Below are 12,020 nucleotides of genomic sequence, written 5' to 3'. Positions count from 1 at the left end.
GACTATAGAAAACGATGAAGAGACAAAGAAAGAGAGAGAGACACGTCATAAATACCGCGTCGAATGGGCCTCCGATTCCTCCCTTACGCGTTGTTATGAAGAAACTCTCGGCCATACATTAATCAGGACCACCGATTTGTCCACTAGAAATTTAGAAACAGCTCTCTCGTGTAGTTGCTTGTCCAACCGCTGCAGAATATTGCACTATAGTCGTTATCTGGACCCGCCTCGCGTTTGAATGAGAGCGAAACGACTGTTCGACGCGTATTATCATGACATCCCCGCGTTTGCAAGATTTGGACGCAGAGAGAGAAAGAGAGTGATCGTACGCGGCAGGACTATGTACGAGCCGTATGACTTTCACAACATGATTAGGAAACTAGCGGTCCGTAGAACTCAGGACAAAGCGCAAGCTTCAAGTCGCATGGGAAGAGAGAAACAATCTGTTTTGACAAAATAATTGATAATATGATATTAACAAGGGTAGAGAGAGAAAAGAGGGGCAGTTTTAGGCGCAAGTAGATACTTGAGACGTTATCTACTCAAGGCATCCCGTGTTGATATTATCATTACAATGGAAAACTTCCGAGATGCTTCCGTACACCTTCCTTGAAGCTTCATCTCTCCTATATTACCCATCGCCAGCTGTCTTCCTACATCCAACACAGCACTTCCCTATCTCTTTCTCTCTCTATCTGTCCCTTGTAGTGAACTCGGATAAGCAGAAATGCCGGCGAAGAGGCTGCGGAGCGATACAGAAGAGGGGGACTATCTTAGAGGCCTTCAATTCTACTCCAAGTCGGTGACTCGAGTATTTTTAGTTATCCTTTCCTACGTAAAAATTTCACTTTCTTGTGGGGAAGGTGGAGAACCTCCTATCGATTTGCGAATCTAATAGGTTCTGGCCAATTTGGCAGTGCCGAAAACGGGATTTTGGAGCGAATCGACATCAAGCAGTTCGCCTCTGTCCTGGAGCCAATTCTGCGCAAAGTGGTAAAACTTGACTGCAGAAAGCCTCAGATTAGTTCTTAAACTTTGCTAGATGAATGAACCGGGGATGCCTCCCCATTCTTGTACACGATAGGTTCATGAAGAAGTGAACCGTGGGTTATTTCATAGACCGAAGCCCTCCCAAAGGTGACTGAAAGAGGAAACCCATGCCTCTCTTGCTCTCTCTCTCTCTCTCTCTCATTTTCTCTCTCACTCTTTCTCCTCTTCTCTCTTACTCTCACTGTTCCTTTCACTCTCCCTCTCTTTTACTGTCTCTTTGTTACTCACTCTCTCCCTATCCCTCTGTATTACTCTTTCTCTCTTTCACTCACTCTCTCTCTCTCTCTTTTACTCTAACTCTCCTCCTCTTTTACTATCTTTGTCTCTCTTTCACTGTCTGTTTGTCTCTTCTCTCTCTCTCTCGTACTCTCTCTCTCCCTCTCTCTCTCTCTCTCTCTCTCTCTCTCTCTCTCTCGTTCTCTCTCTCTCCAGCTTCTCTATCACGGGTGAGAAGAGACCACTCGGGCTCACAATCCACTTTCCGAATCTTCAGAATTGCGGCACAGGCGCAAGCTCCAGTGCTGGACGCAAAACCTTGCAGCTCTTCTCGTGCCATGATTCTCGCCTTCGAGAAGCCGCTCTCCCTCCCCATCTTCACCGCATCCAAGATAGAAGACGGGGACGGAAACCCTCTTCGCGTTGTTCTCGTAAACCCCAGCACAGGAGAAAACTTTCCAGTCGATTTTCCGTCCCCGATAAGGTTAGAAATAGTTGTAGTGGACGGAGATTTCCCCGGGACGAAGGAGGAATGGACAAGCGAGGAATTCGACAAGAACATAGTCAAAGAGAGACCGGGGAAGAGGCCGTTAATTACTGGAGCCCTTCATCACACGCTCAGAGGAGGAAGCTCTGTTGTTGGAGATATCAGTATCACTGATAATTCGAGCTGGATCCGAAGCCGCCACTTTCGGATTGGTGTCAAGGTTCCTGGAGGAATCCATGGGGGCATTAGGATCCAGGAAGCCATCTCTGAGCCCTTTATGGTGAAAGATCACAGAGGAGAATGTAAGTTCTCCCCTTATCTCTATACCCAAATATATATGTGTATCATCGTTATGCAGATATATATGCCTACCTGCCTCTCAATATCTATCTATCGATCTTCTTAGTATCTATCGATCTCTATTTTTTTTCTTTGAGGCAGGTCCAATTGTGTAAAGGCCCACCTCAAAGGACATGTGATGTTTATCTTTCTACCTATATATCTTCTATAGATCTATCTATCTATCTATCTATTTTTCTCTCTCTCTTTCTCTTTCTTTCTTTCTTTATTTCTATCTTTCTGTTAATCTAATTATCTATGTATCTACCTATCTCTCTCTCTCTCTCTCTCTCTCTCTCTCTCTCTATATATATATATATATATTACTATCCAACTATCTATTGATATATCAATCAATATTTCCATCTACCTATCTATGAATTTATGCATCTAACTATCTATCAACATACATATCTGAATACCCAACTTTCTATATTCTTTGTTCATCAATCTTTCCCCCTTTCATGAGCTTCTTCTCTGGTTGTAGAGCTGACCGAAAATCACCGTTTTTGTATCCGACGATAGCCTACAAGAAGCACCACCCGCCTGCCCCAACGGACGAAGTCTGGCGGCTGGAGAAGATCGGCAAGGACGGGGCCTACCACAAGCGGCTGCACGCAGAGCGCATAAACACCGTCTACGACTTCCTGGAATACGCCCTTCACGCCCCGAACAGGCTTCGATCTGTAAGACCCTCTCTTCTCCTTCGTTCTCTGATCTTAGAACAAGATCGCCGCCTGTTCCAGAAGATAATTCAACATTCCAATTGTCAGATTCTGGGCCCAAACATGTCTGATAGGACTTGGGAAGTGGCAGTGGCCCACGCGAGGACCTGCGATCTTCAAGCTCAACCTCTGCCAGTTGACCGCCGCTTTCCACCGCCGCTCAAGCTTAATGGCGTCCAAGAACTTCTCGTCAACGCCCAAACCCAGCCGTCCTTTTACACTCTTTGCAGCCCCACCACGGTAAGATCTCAACATTAGCTGCTTTTATAAGACCAAGATCTCTTCATTCTGATTGATCACGGAATATGTGATTGAGATATAATCGATCAGGGAGTCGACGATGTTGGGATTGATTGTTTGTGTTCAAAATTTGATAAGTTTTCCTCTATAATGCAGCCTTTAGAGACGCACCTGATTGAGAGGGACAGCCTCGAGATCCGTGGACAGGAGACTCGTCCTCACCAAGGTAAACCCAAGTTCCAAACAACCTAATCAAGTGCGTATAAAATATAAAGAGAGAGAAAGACGGAGAGAGAGAGAGAGAGAGAGAGAGAGAGAGAGAGAGAGAGAGAGAGAGATGGTCACAACTATTCTTGGATTGTGATATGATAGGGCCGTTTGACGAATGAAAAAAGGAGTTTATAGAGCCCCTTCCCTCACTAAAACTCGAGAGAAGCTGACAATAAGCAGCATAGAAGAGACAAATAGTGTTGTTTCAAATCTAGCTACGCCAAAATCCAATTTGACTCGCGTTATAAACAAATGAAGGAATTCTATTGCGACGATTAGCAATGACGTCGTCTTTACAGGTACATTTGGGCAGCCCATCGGATTCGGCGAGTCGGCCTTGCCTTCCATCTCCTTCTTCCCAGCTGCCCAGGAAACTCTATTGACTGTCCTCAACCAAGATGCCGAATTCGCCAACGATACGTTCAACGGCAAGGTTGAGCTAGAGGTCGATACAACCTGGACCAGGCTCCTCCAACCTGACAACAACAGTCAAGTCTTCTTCAATGGCTTCTGATCTCTGGCGAACACATAACCTGTACAGTATGAATGCCGCCGCCGCTAGGAGACGGACAAATGCTGAGGTTTCCCGGGTAATAGCCGAGGACAAACAGCAGAACAGAGGACGTCCAGGCGCGTGGTAATGTTGCTGAATGTGACAGAAGTGTAAATGTCGGCGTAGGGTAGTCTTCTTCTTTTGTTGGCTTTTGGAACGAAATGTTCGCTTCTGTGTATTCATTTTCTATTTGTAAATGTGTTCATCTCTCCATGACCCTCTCCAGCTAATATGATGTAAAATAACAGTGGGCTAGTAAGAGGAGGACACATACCCTATAATCCGCTATGAGATTAGTGGATAGGATTCAATATTGGATTACAGCTAGATAGGATATAAAATAGGGAAAATACTACGAGGAAGCACGAACTTCCCGTTTTGTAAAGATAGTAGCACAACCTTTTGCTTTTGTAAAAAAAATAGCATAAGCGAATCAAAGGGCGCCACGTGGCACATTTTTTGTTTTTTCCACCGCCGGTCAAACGGTGACGTGGATGCCACCGTGGCGCCCAGGTGGACTCCACGGTGGAATCCACGTCATCGGGTGGGCGCCGACGACGGCGGGCTCCGTCCGCCCATGCCGCCGCCCGTCTCCGTCCTCCGCCGCCCGACTCCGTCCCCCGCCGCCGCCCCCCTCCAGCCGCCAACGCCGCGCGTTTCCGGCCGCCGCCGACGTCGCCCCTCTGCCTTCGCCCCCGACGCCGCCCCTCTTCCGGCGCAGCCGACGCCCCCCGCTCCGTGCGCTGTCGACGCCGCCCCTCTCCGTCCGGTGTCGACCGTGGCGGAAGAAGCGGCGTCGGCAGCAACGAGCGGCGGCGGCGGCGCCAGAGCGGCGGCGTCGCGGCAACAACAGCGGCGTCGGCGCGCAGCGGCGATATCGGCGCGGCGGCAACGCGGCGTCGGCGGCCGGAGGGCGGCGGCGGGAGTCGGGCGGGGAGGCGGAGGCGGCGCGGCGTGGGCGGGCCAGCCCGCGTCGTCGGCGCCCACCCGATGACGTGGATTCCACCGTGGAGTCCACCTGGGCGCCACGGTGGCATCCACGTCACCGTTTGACCGGCGGTGGAAAAAACAAAAAATGTGCCACGCGGCACCCTCTAATTCGCTTATGCTATTTTTTTTACAAAAGCAAAAGGTTGTACTACTTTCTTTACAAAACGGGAAGTTCGTGCTTCCTCCTAGTATTTTCCTTATAAAATAGAGGGCCAGGATAAAAGATAGATACGGTACATTATTAAATATAGAAATATAATTTTAACTGCTATGATTGGAACATAGAAGGTAGCTTTTACAATATGGCATTATTAATAGGGAAGGTTGGAGTCTGGTCTCGGTCCGGTTTTAGCAAAAACCTAAACCTAGACCTGCAGTTTGGTCCAATCTAGGTCCGGCCAATGACCGGTCAGGTCCAGTCTTGGTCCAGTTATGTAAACTAGTCATCGTCAAAGTCAAAGTTAAAAAATCAATGCCACGGTTTTGAACAAAATTTAAAATATCAGAATAAAAAATAAACATGCAATTTTCTCATGGAACCAATACAATGACTAAACTAAATCTTAACATTAAACCCAAACATCTCCTTTCAACAGATTCCACAAAACTTGCTCTCCCTTTCAATTTAATTATATTTCTCAAGCTGTATATAAACATATATACAATCATGGAATGTAAGAGCATCAGAAACATGGGTTCTAACAAGACAAGGCGAGGTAGATAGTTGATGGCGCACACCATCAAAATTCGTCAATGACATCATCTGCGCCGCGCGCCCTCGACGTTGAAGATTGGGTGAAGCAGCTCGAGTTATCATTTCTGTTTTTTTTTTCTCTCTCTCACGTGTTTTTGCATTTCCCTCTCTTCCATTATCGTGTTTTGTCGCATTCGTTATGAGTTTCGTGCGTCCACCATTTTACCGTCAAGGGGAGGGGCCTTCCTTTGACCCTTTCCCCTTGTCCCTCTCTCCCTTCTATTTTCCCCATTTCCTTCATTTTCCCCTTTATTGCCTTATGTTCTTTCTTTCTTTATAATGGGGGGAGCCCATTTATAAGGGCTCCCCTAATGGACTCCCCTCTTACTGGCCCATGTAAGGGCCCATCTCTTCCCCCTTTATAAGGGAAGAGAGCGCGCCCTAGAAAATTCAGACCACGAAGAAGAAAAAAATTGTTTGTTAGTCTCTTGGTCTCACCATTTAGAAAATAAAAAAAGAAAGAAAGGAAGAAAAAAAAAAATAGAAGGGAGGAGAGAGAATGGGCCGAACGGAACGGGATTGGGTTTGCGCCCGTTTTGACCCGCCCGTGTGCCAGTTCTAGGGCTCCGTTCGGCAGAGTTGCCGTCGAAACCCTAGGCGGCGGCCACCGGGCTGCCAAGACCAGCGGGCACCGCCAAAAGCAGGTGCCTACGCCGCTAGGAGCGGGCGCCGCCAGAAGCAGGCAATGCCGCCGCCTGAAGCGGGCGCCGCCAAAAGTGGGCGCCTATGCCGCCAGAAGCAGGCGCCTACGCCGCCAGAAGCGGGCGCTGCCAGAAGCAGGCAGCGGGTGCCTCCGCCAGCAGTGGGCACCACTGCCAGCAGCGGGCGCTGCCACGACCAACGAGCACCACCTTGACTAGCAAGCGCCGTCGCGACCAGCAGGTGCCATCGTGACCAGTGGGCACCGACGCGACCAGCAGGCGCCGGACCCCAAGTCGCCGACCCCTTTGTCTGCGGCCTCGAGCCGCCGCCAGGGCATCACCATTGCCCCCTACGCCGCCACCTCACTGGGCGCCGCCACTGGACACCTCCACTGTGCCCTGCACCCTTGCCGATCGTCGCCGACCCACGACGCCTCGACGGACGACGCCTTGGAGCGCCATTCCTCTCCGACCCGAAGAGGTCGTCGCCCCGAGCGCAGGACGTCCTCAACAAATCTTTCACCGATCTTTACGAATAGCTCCAGCGCTACTTCGCATGTCGAGCCGCCGTGATCTCTCTGGCGACACTCCACCCCACCCGCTCCGAATCGCCACTGACCGTCGACGACACTGCACTATGAGCCACCGCCAACGAGGTACACCATCCTCTCATGTCGCTCGTTTATTTACCGTTTGCAGTATATCTCATCTTGACTCCACCGCGCTCGGTCTATGTAGGTGAGAGAGGGCGAATTGAGAGAACTATGGTCAACTGAGTGTCTTACCGGTACGGACGAGTACGTCCATTACGTGCGAGCCCTACGGATAGATTCCGTTCGGCCGTAGATGCCTTCGTCGCTCCACCCCCACAACCCATCCAATCTTGGAGCTCAGTGCCTCCCTCGAGTGGGAGCCTACACGTACGACACGTAGGGCATTCAACGCATCGTAGCTACATCAACCCATTAGGGTTTAGCACCGTCGGACGACGACACTGTCGACGTTCGATATCATCACCCCGGCCCACCCTGTTCATTAATACTATATCTTGTTCCCAGTTCATATAGTTTGAGTGAAAGAGAGCGTGATAAATGGGTGTGTGAAAAAAATGATCAAAATCACACATTCCATATCTTGTTCCCACTTCATTAATACTATATACTCATGACAGTACACATGTAACACTTATAATGAAGTCCATGAATACATATTCAGACTTAGTGAACCATGATGAGATCGTAATACGAAGGCCACTTGTCATTTAACATGTTTTCAAAAGATTCCTATTTGAAGGATACTCGATAAGGACATAAAAGTATCCATATAGAATAACATTATCTAGTCTCACTCATATGATGAGTATGGGTAGTTCCTTATCCATTAGTGTGGAGAAACTAAGGATAGATCCTAGGTACTTTTCACTACAAGAGTTCAGTGAATTGATTCCTTCGAATCCCTGAATAGTATTATACTAAACTATCAATACGGTCAATTCATGTCACACTAGTCTAAGAGGTTCTTTGACCTGAGACACAAAATATGTCTTGTTAGGGAGGAATTGTACTTTGATTATGATACATGAGTTCCTAATCATAGAATTCTAAATACTCTTAGTTTGAGTGCATTAAAGAGTTTATGAAGACTATTAAGTGATCACGATAGGATCATTTGCCCTTTGTATAAGAGGAGACAATGCAAGGAACATGATGTCATTATGTCCTTAGCCAAGGTACTGAAATATCATAAAGAGTACTCTGATGATTTCCAAATGCATCAATATTTGCTCGGATGACCATTTGGGGTTTTAGAGTTGACAATACCCCAAGTCATCCTATGGGTGGCAAGTGGGTGAGGGACTACATGTACATAGTAATCGATTCTAGATAGGTTCAATGAGTGAGTTGATACACACACCTGTATATCTTCATAAGAATAAGGTGAAACTTGACACCCCACCGGCTAGAGGCTCAACCTATCGATTGCGTTAAATTTATCTAACATTAATTAATCTACATGCTGATAAAGTTAAGTAATTTGGAAGGTCAACAAAGGTTATTGGGCTATTTGAGTAATTTATTATACTAATTCCTAGGCCTAGAGGATCTCACACAAATGGTATTTTGGAGTATCAAGATATACTTAAAGTTTATTGGTTTTTAATGAAACCCATTCAGTAGAAAGAAGGGAAGGCCTTGCATGAAATTCAGTATGGCCAGAATTGTTCTGGTCTTTACCCCTTCTTCCCCATTCTCCCCTTAGTTCTTTTCCATTCTTGATCTAATTGGGACATCATAACAATGACGACACAGCGTCAATAGAGCTCATCAAGGTAAATGATGATATTTGATGTGATATGGACCATATGGATACAACTAGAGGTTGCACACTTGAGCAGCATGACACGTCTTACTCAAGGATTCAAGAAATCGCAGATGTGATCCGTGCCTAGTGATGGATATTATGTTTCCATCAAGCCAAATCATACCACAATGTTTTATTTAATAATTTTAGTTTTTTATTATTATTCTAGTGTGATGTTTATAATTCAAGTCCATCAATGCGTGCAATGATGTTGTGAATTGTATTGAGATCATAATACAATGATCGTGAATGGATAACTACATTTTGACTACGACTTACGGCTTGTTGAATCTGGTCAACAAACAAGTCATAGCTCACATGTAGGAAGAAGCCCAAAGAGGTGCTTGAGTGATTAAGACAAGATCATCCGCCTTCGATATAGAAGGAGATTAACTCATCAAAGATGATGCAGCTAAATCCGAGGAAACGGTAATGATGATATTGAAGAAGGCATTCTGTAATGATGCCCGTAATGCATCAGTACCAATAAAATGATGGTTAGGGCCTGACGATCATCAACCATACCCTAAGTCATTCAAGAGTCTCGCGCAAATGAAGGATTATGCATATATGATAACCCAACACCACTTTGGTTATTTGATTCATTGTTTTATTGATGTGATTTTTATTATGTTCCAAGTTATTCTCAATAGGAATCACTTTTGTTTCATCCAGATCAAGGTCATGGAACCCAACAAGAAAGAGGTGGATATATGGAGAAAAGAAGGGAAAAGATATAATGGTAGAGAAGGGACGAGAAAAAATGAGGGCGGGGTGTAAAGTGTGCGTAAGAGAGTGAAATAAATTGAGAGATGAAGAGATGGAGTGAAAGAGAGATATGTGGGAGAGAGTGAGGGGGAAGACAGAGAGGTTGAAATCGGGACAATGAAAGAGAGATTGGTGGGTAGAGTGAGAGAGTGAGAGGGAAAGAGAGAGAGGTAAGAAGAGAGAGAAGTGAGAAGGAGATAGAGAGTTAGAAAATGGGAGAGAGCTAGAAAAAATGAGAGAGATTGAGGCGGGAAAAAGAGACGAAAATGCAGAGATAGACAAATACAAAGGCAAGGAGGGTCAGAGAGTGCAAGAGGAAGAGAGAGGGGAAGGGAGAGAGTGAGTGAGCGACATAGAGGGAACGAGATATTGAATAAGGGAGAGAAAGAGGGAGGGAAAGTGAGAACAAGTAAGAGGGAGGGAGGGAGGAGGACAGCAATTGAGAGAAAAAAAGGGGGCTGAAGGGGGATGGCAAATGAGAGAGAGAAAGAGTAAGGGAGGGATAAAATAAGACAAAGATAGAGAGGGAGAGAACAAGCAAGATCGAGCGGAAGGAAGATAGTGAATGAGTGAAAGAGAGATAAGGCGGAAGATAGTAAATGAGAGAGAAAGGAGGAAGAATACATCAAATGAGCGAAAGAGAGAGAGGATGGGAGAGAAAGAGCTGGATATTGAGGAAGAGAGAGACTAATTAAAAGAGCCATAGTGAGAGGGAGACAAAGAGGCAAAGAGAGCATGAATGGGAGAAGAAAGAGAAGAGAGAGAATAGTTATCCATCCAATTTTATGAATGCAATTAGACAACTTTTAAGGTTATTTTGGGATCATCATGTCCATATTATTTTTCGTTTTAATGCAAAATTATGTTTGACAGATTATTTTGTGTATTGTGCTAATTGCACACTTTAGTTATGAATTTTACATGATATACAGACCCAACGTTTTAACATTGTGATTTAAAAGGTAGAATAGGGTTTTCAGTTTAGTGTTCTATGTATTGTATGCTTTATATTATAGGTGTGAATTAAAATCATAAAAAATAGGAAGACAATAAATTTGGGCAGCTTCCAGCAGCCAGCCAGCTAGTGCAGTAGGTGTCAAAGCTACTCGTCAAGTAGAGAGCACATTAATGCTCAAGCCAGAGCCAATCAATGAGTGTCACCACACACAAACGAGTATGGTGTGGCAACACCAGTAGCAAAAGGACCCAATGGGGCATGGTAGTGGATCAAAGTGGATCTTGTATGCCCCTGATAAAGCCTAGTAGCAAAGCTTGACCCCCACCGAGGGGGAATAAGGTGTTTCAAAGTTAGAATATACCTCGATGCAAACATGATTTAGGCCTTTTAACTTTTAAAACTTCTGATACGGGATTGACATTTTTCTCACTTCATCACAGGCCCGGCTGATTGAGATCAAGAGTAAGGATTACTGCCTATTGGGCCATGATCTTAAAGAAACATGAGATTACAAAGTGACCGGGCTTCAAGCTGACCTGGCCCAAAGCCCTCATCTTGATATGCCATCTTTAAAGAGAAATGATATAATCACAACCACTTGATCTTCATAAGGAAGTTCAAAGGGAGTAATTAGTTAACTAGCCTTTTCCCTTTTATCTCCTTTTATTACTTTACAGACTCCAAATTCATTGAACACCATTCATTTGGAACAAAAAAATTAGAAATCCATCTGCTAACAAGGATAATTGGTAATGAGGTGGGGGGGGGGGGGGGGGAATAAAATTACAAGGGCCCACGGCTTCCCAGCCATGGGCAGCTTCATTAGCAAGATCGGATGGCTGGGGTTAAATACATTTCATAGTCGGAGTCAATAAAAAAATTTCATAACATAAACAAAGAGGATTTTCTCTATGGATGAAGACATATTGCATTTCATAACTATAATCCATTGGGTTGGCAGGACAAAAAGGCGAGAAGCATACATGATTTTTATATTTATGTAGGGTCTTGGAATAGAATATAATTTTTTTAGTAAACATCAATGCTAACATTAGTCATTGATAACATGATAAATGCATGAATATTTAGATACATTTTAGATGATTATGCTATTATTAATTCATAATTTATCATGTTATTTTTTAAGTTAGAAAATATTTATGCATAAGCTATACATTCTAATTTTTGCACATTATGATTATTTTTTACTAAACTCATCGACTTATTTGATGTCAAGCAGTTTTATTACTGATGAGTATTCTATAGTTTCAAATGTTCAAAAATTTATAGGAATGAGAAGATGGCAATTCTTAAAGAGTTGGAGAATTTTTTAGAGTTAAGTGATTCTCAAAAGGGTCTTGAAAAGAGCAAAGGGTGTTGTCGGCCTTCAAAAGAGAGTTCTGAGGGAGATGGGCCATGACCTGGCATGTCCATTGGGCTCTCAAAATCCTTACAAAGAAAAAAACTAAAGATTGCAAGGGGAAGCTCTCAACCAATGGAGAAAAAGAGGCAAAATGGCAAGAAAAGAGAATAGAGAATGCCCAAAGGGTCATTTTAGTAATTCTTTAAATGTATAAAACCTTTTTCTCTATCATTCCCCCTCATTCTGGACATTCTCCAACAAGTGGCTGGCCAGCAGGACAAGGCATATTTCAGAATCCAGGTTGC

General features: G+C 44.9%; 1 protein-coding gene across 1 annotated transcript; it reads left to right on the top strand.

The window, feature by feature from the left end:
* The first annotated feature begins 642 nt into the window (after window positions 1-642).
* LOC144714915 (protein SAR DEFICIENT 1-like) lies at window positions 643-4,091 on the top strand. Its single transcript, XM_078589720.1, has 8 exons — window positions 643-798; window positions 918-993; window positions 1,085-1,137; window positions 1,544-2,055; window positions 2,618-2,778; window positions 2,866-3,057; window positions 3,214-3,283; window positions 3,627-4,091. The coding sequence occupies exons 1-8, from the start codon at window positions 728-730 to the stop codon at window positions 3,839-3,841; spliced, it is 1,350 nt and encodes a 449-aa protein (XP_078445846.1). The 5' UTR covers window positions 643-727; the 3' UTR covers window positions 3,842-4,091.
* The last annotated feature ends 7,929 nt before the right edge of the window (window positions 4,092-12,020 follow it).

The sequence above is a fragment of the Wolffia australiana genome, chromosome 18, assembly GCF_029677425.1.
Source record: "Wolffia australiana isolate 7733 chromosome 18, ASM2967742v1".
In the NCBI taxonomy this organism is placed as follows: Eukaryota; Viridiplantae; Streptophyta; class Magnoliopsida; order Alismatales; family Araceae; genus Wolffia; species Wolffia australiana.
Note: the sequence above shows the minus strand (reverse complement) of the source record. Positions and strands in the feature narration are given on the sequence as shown.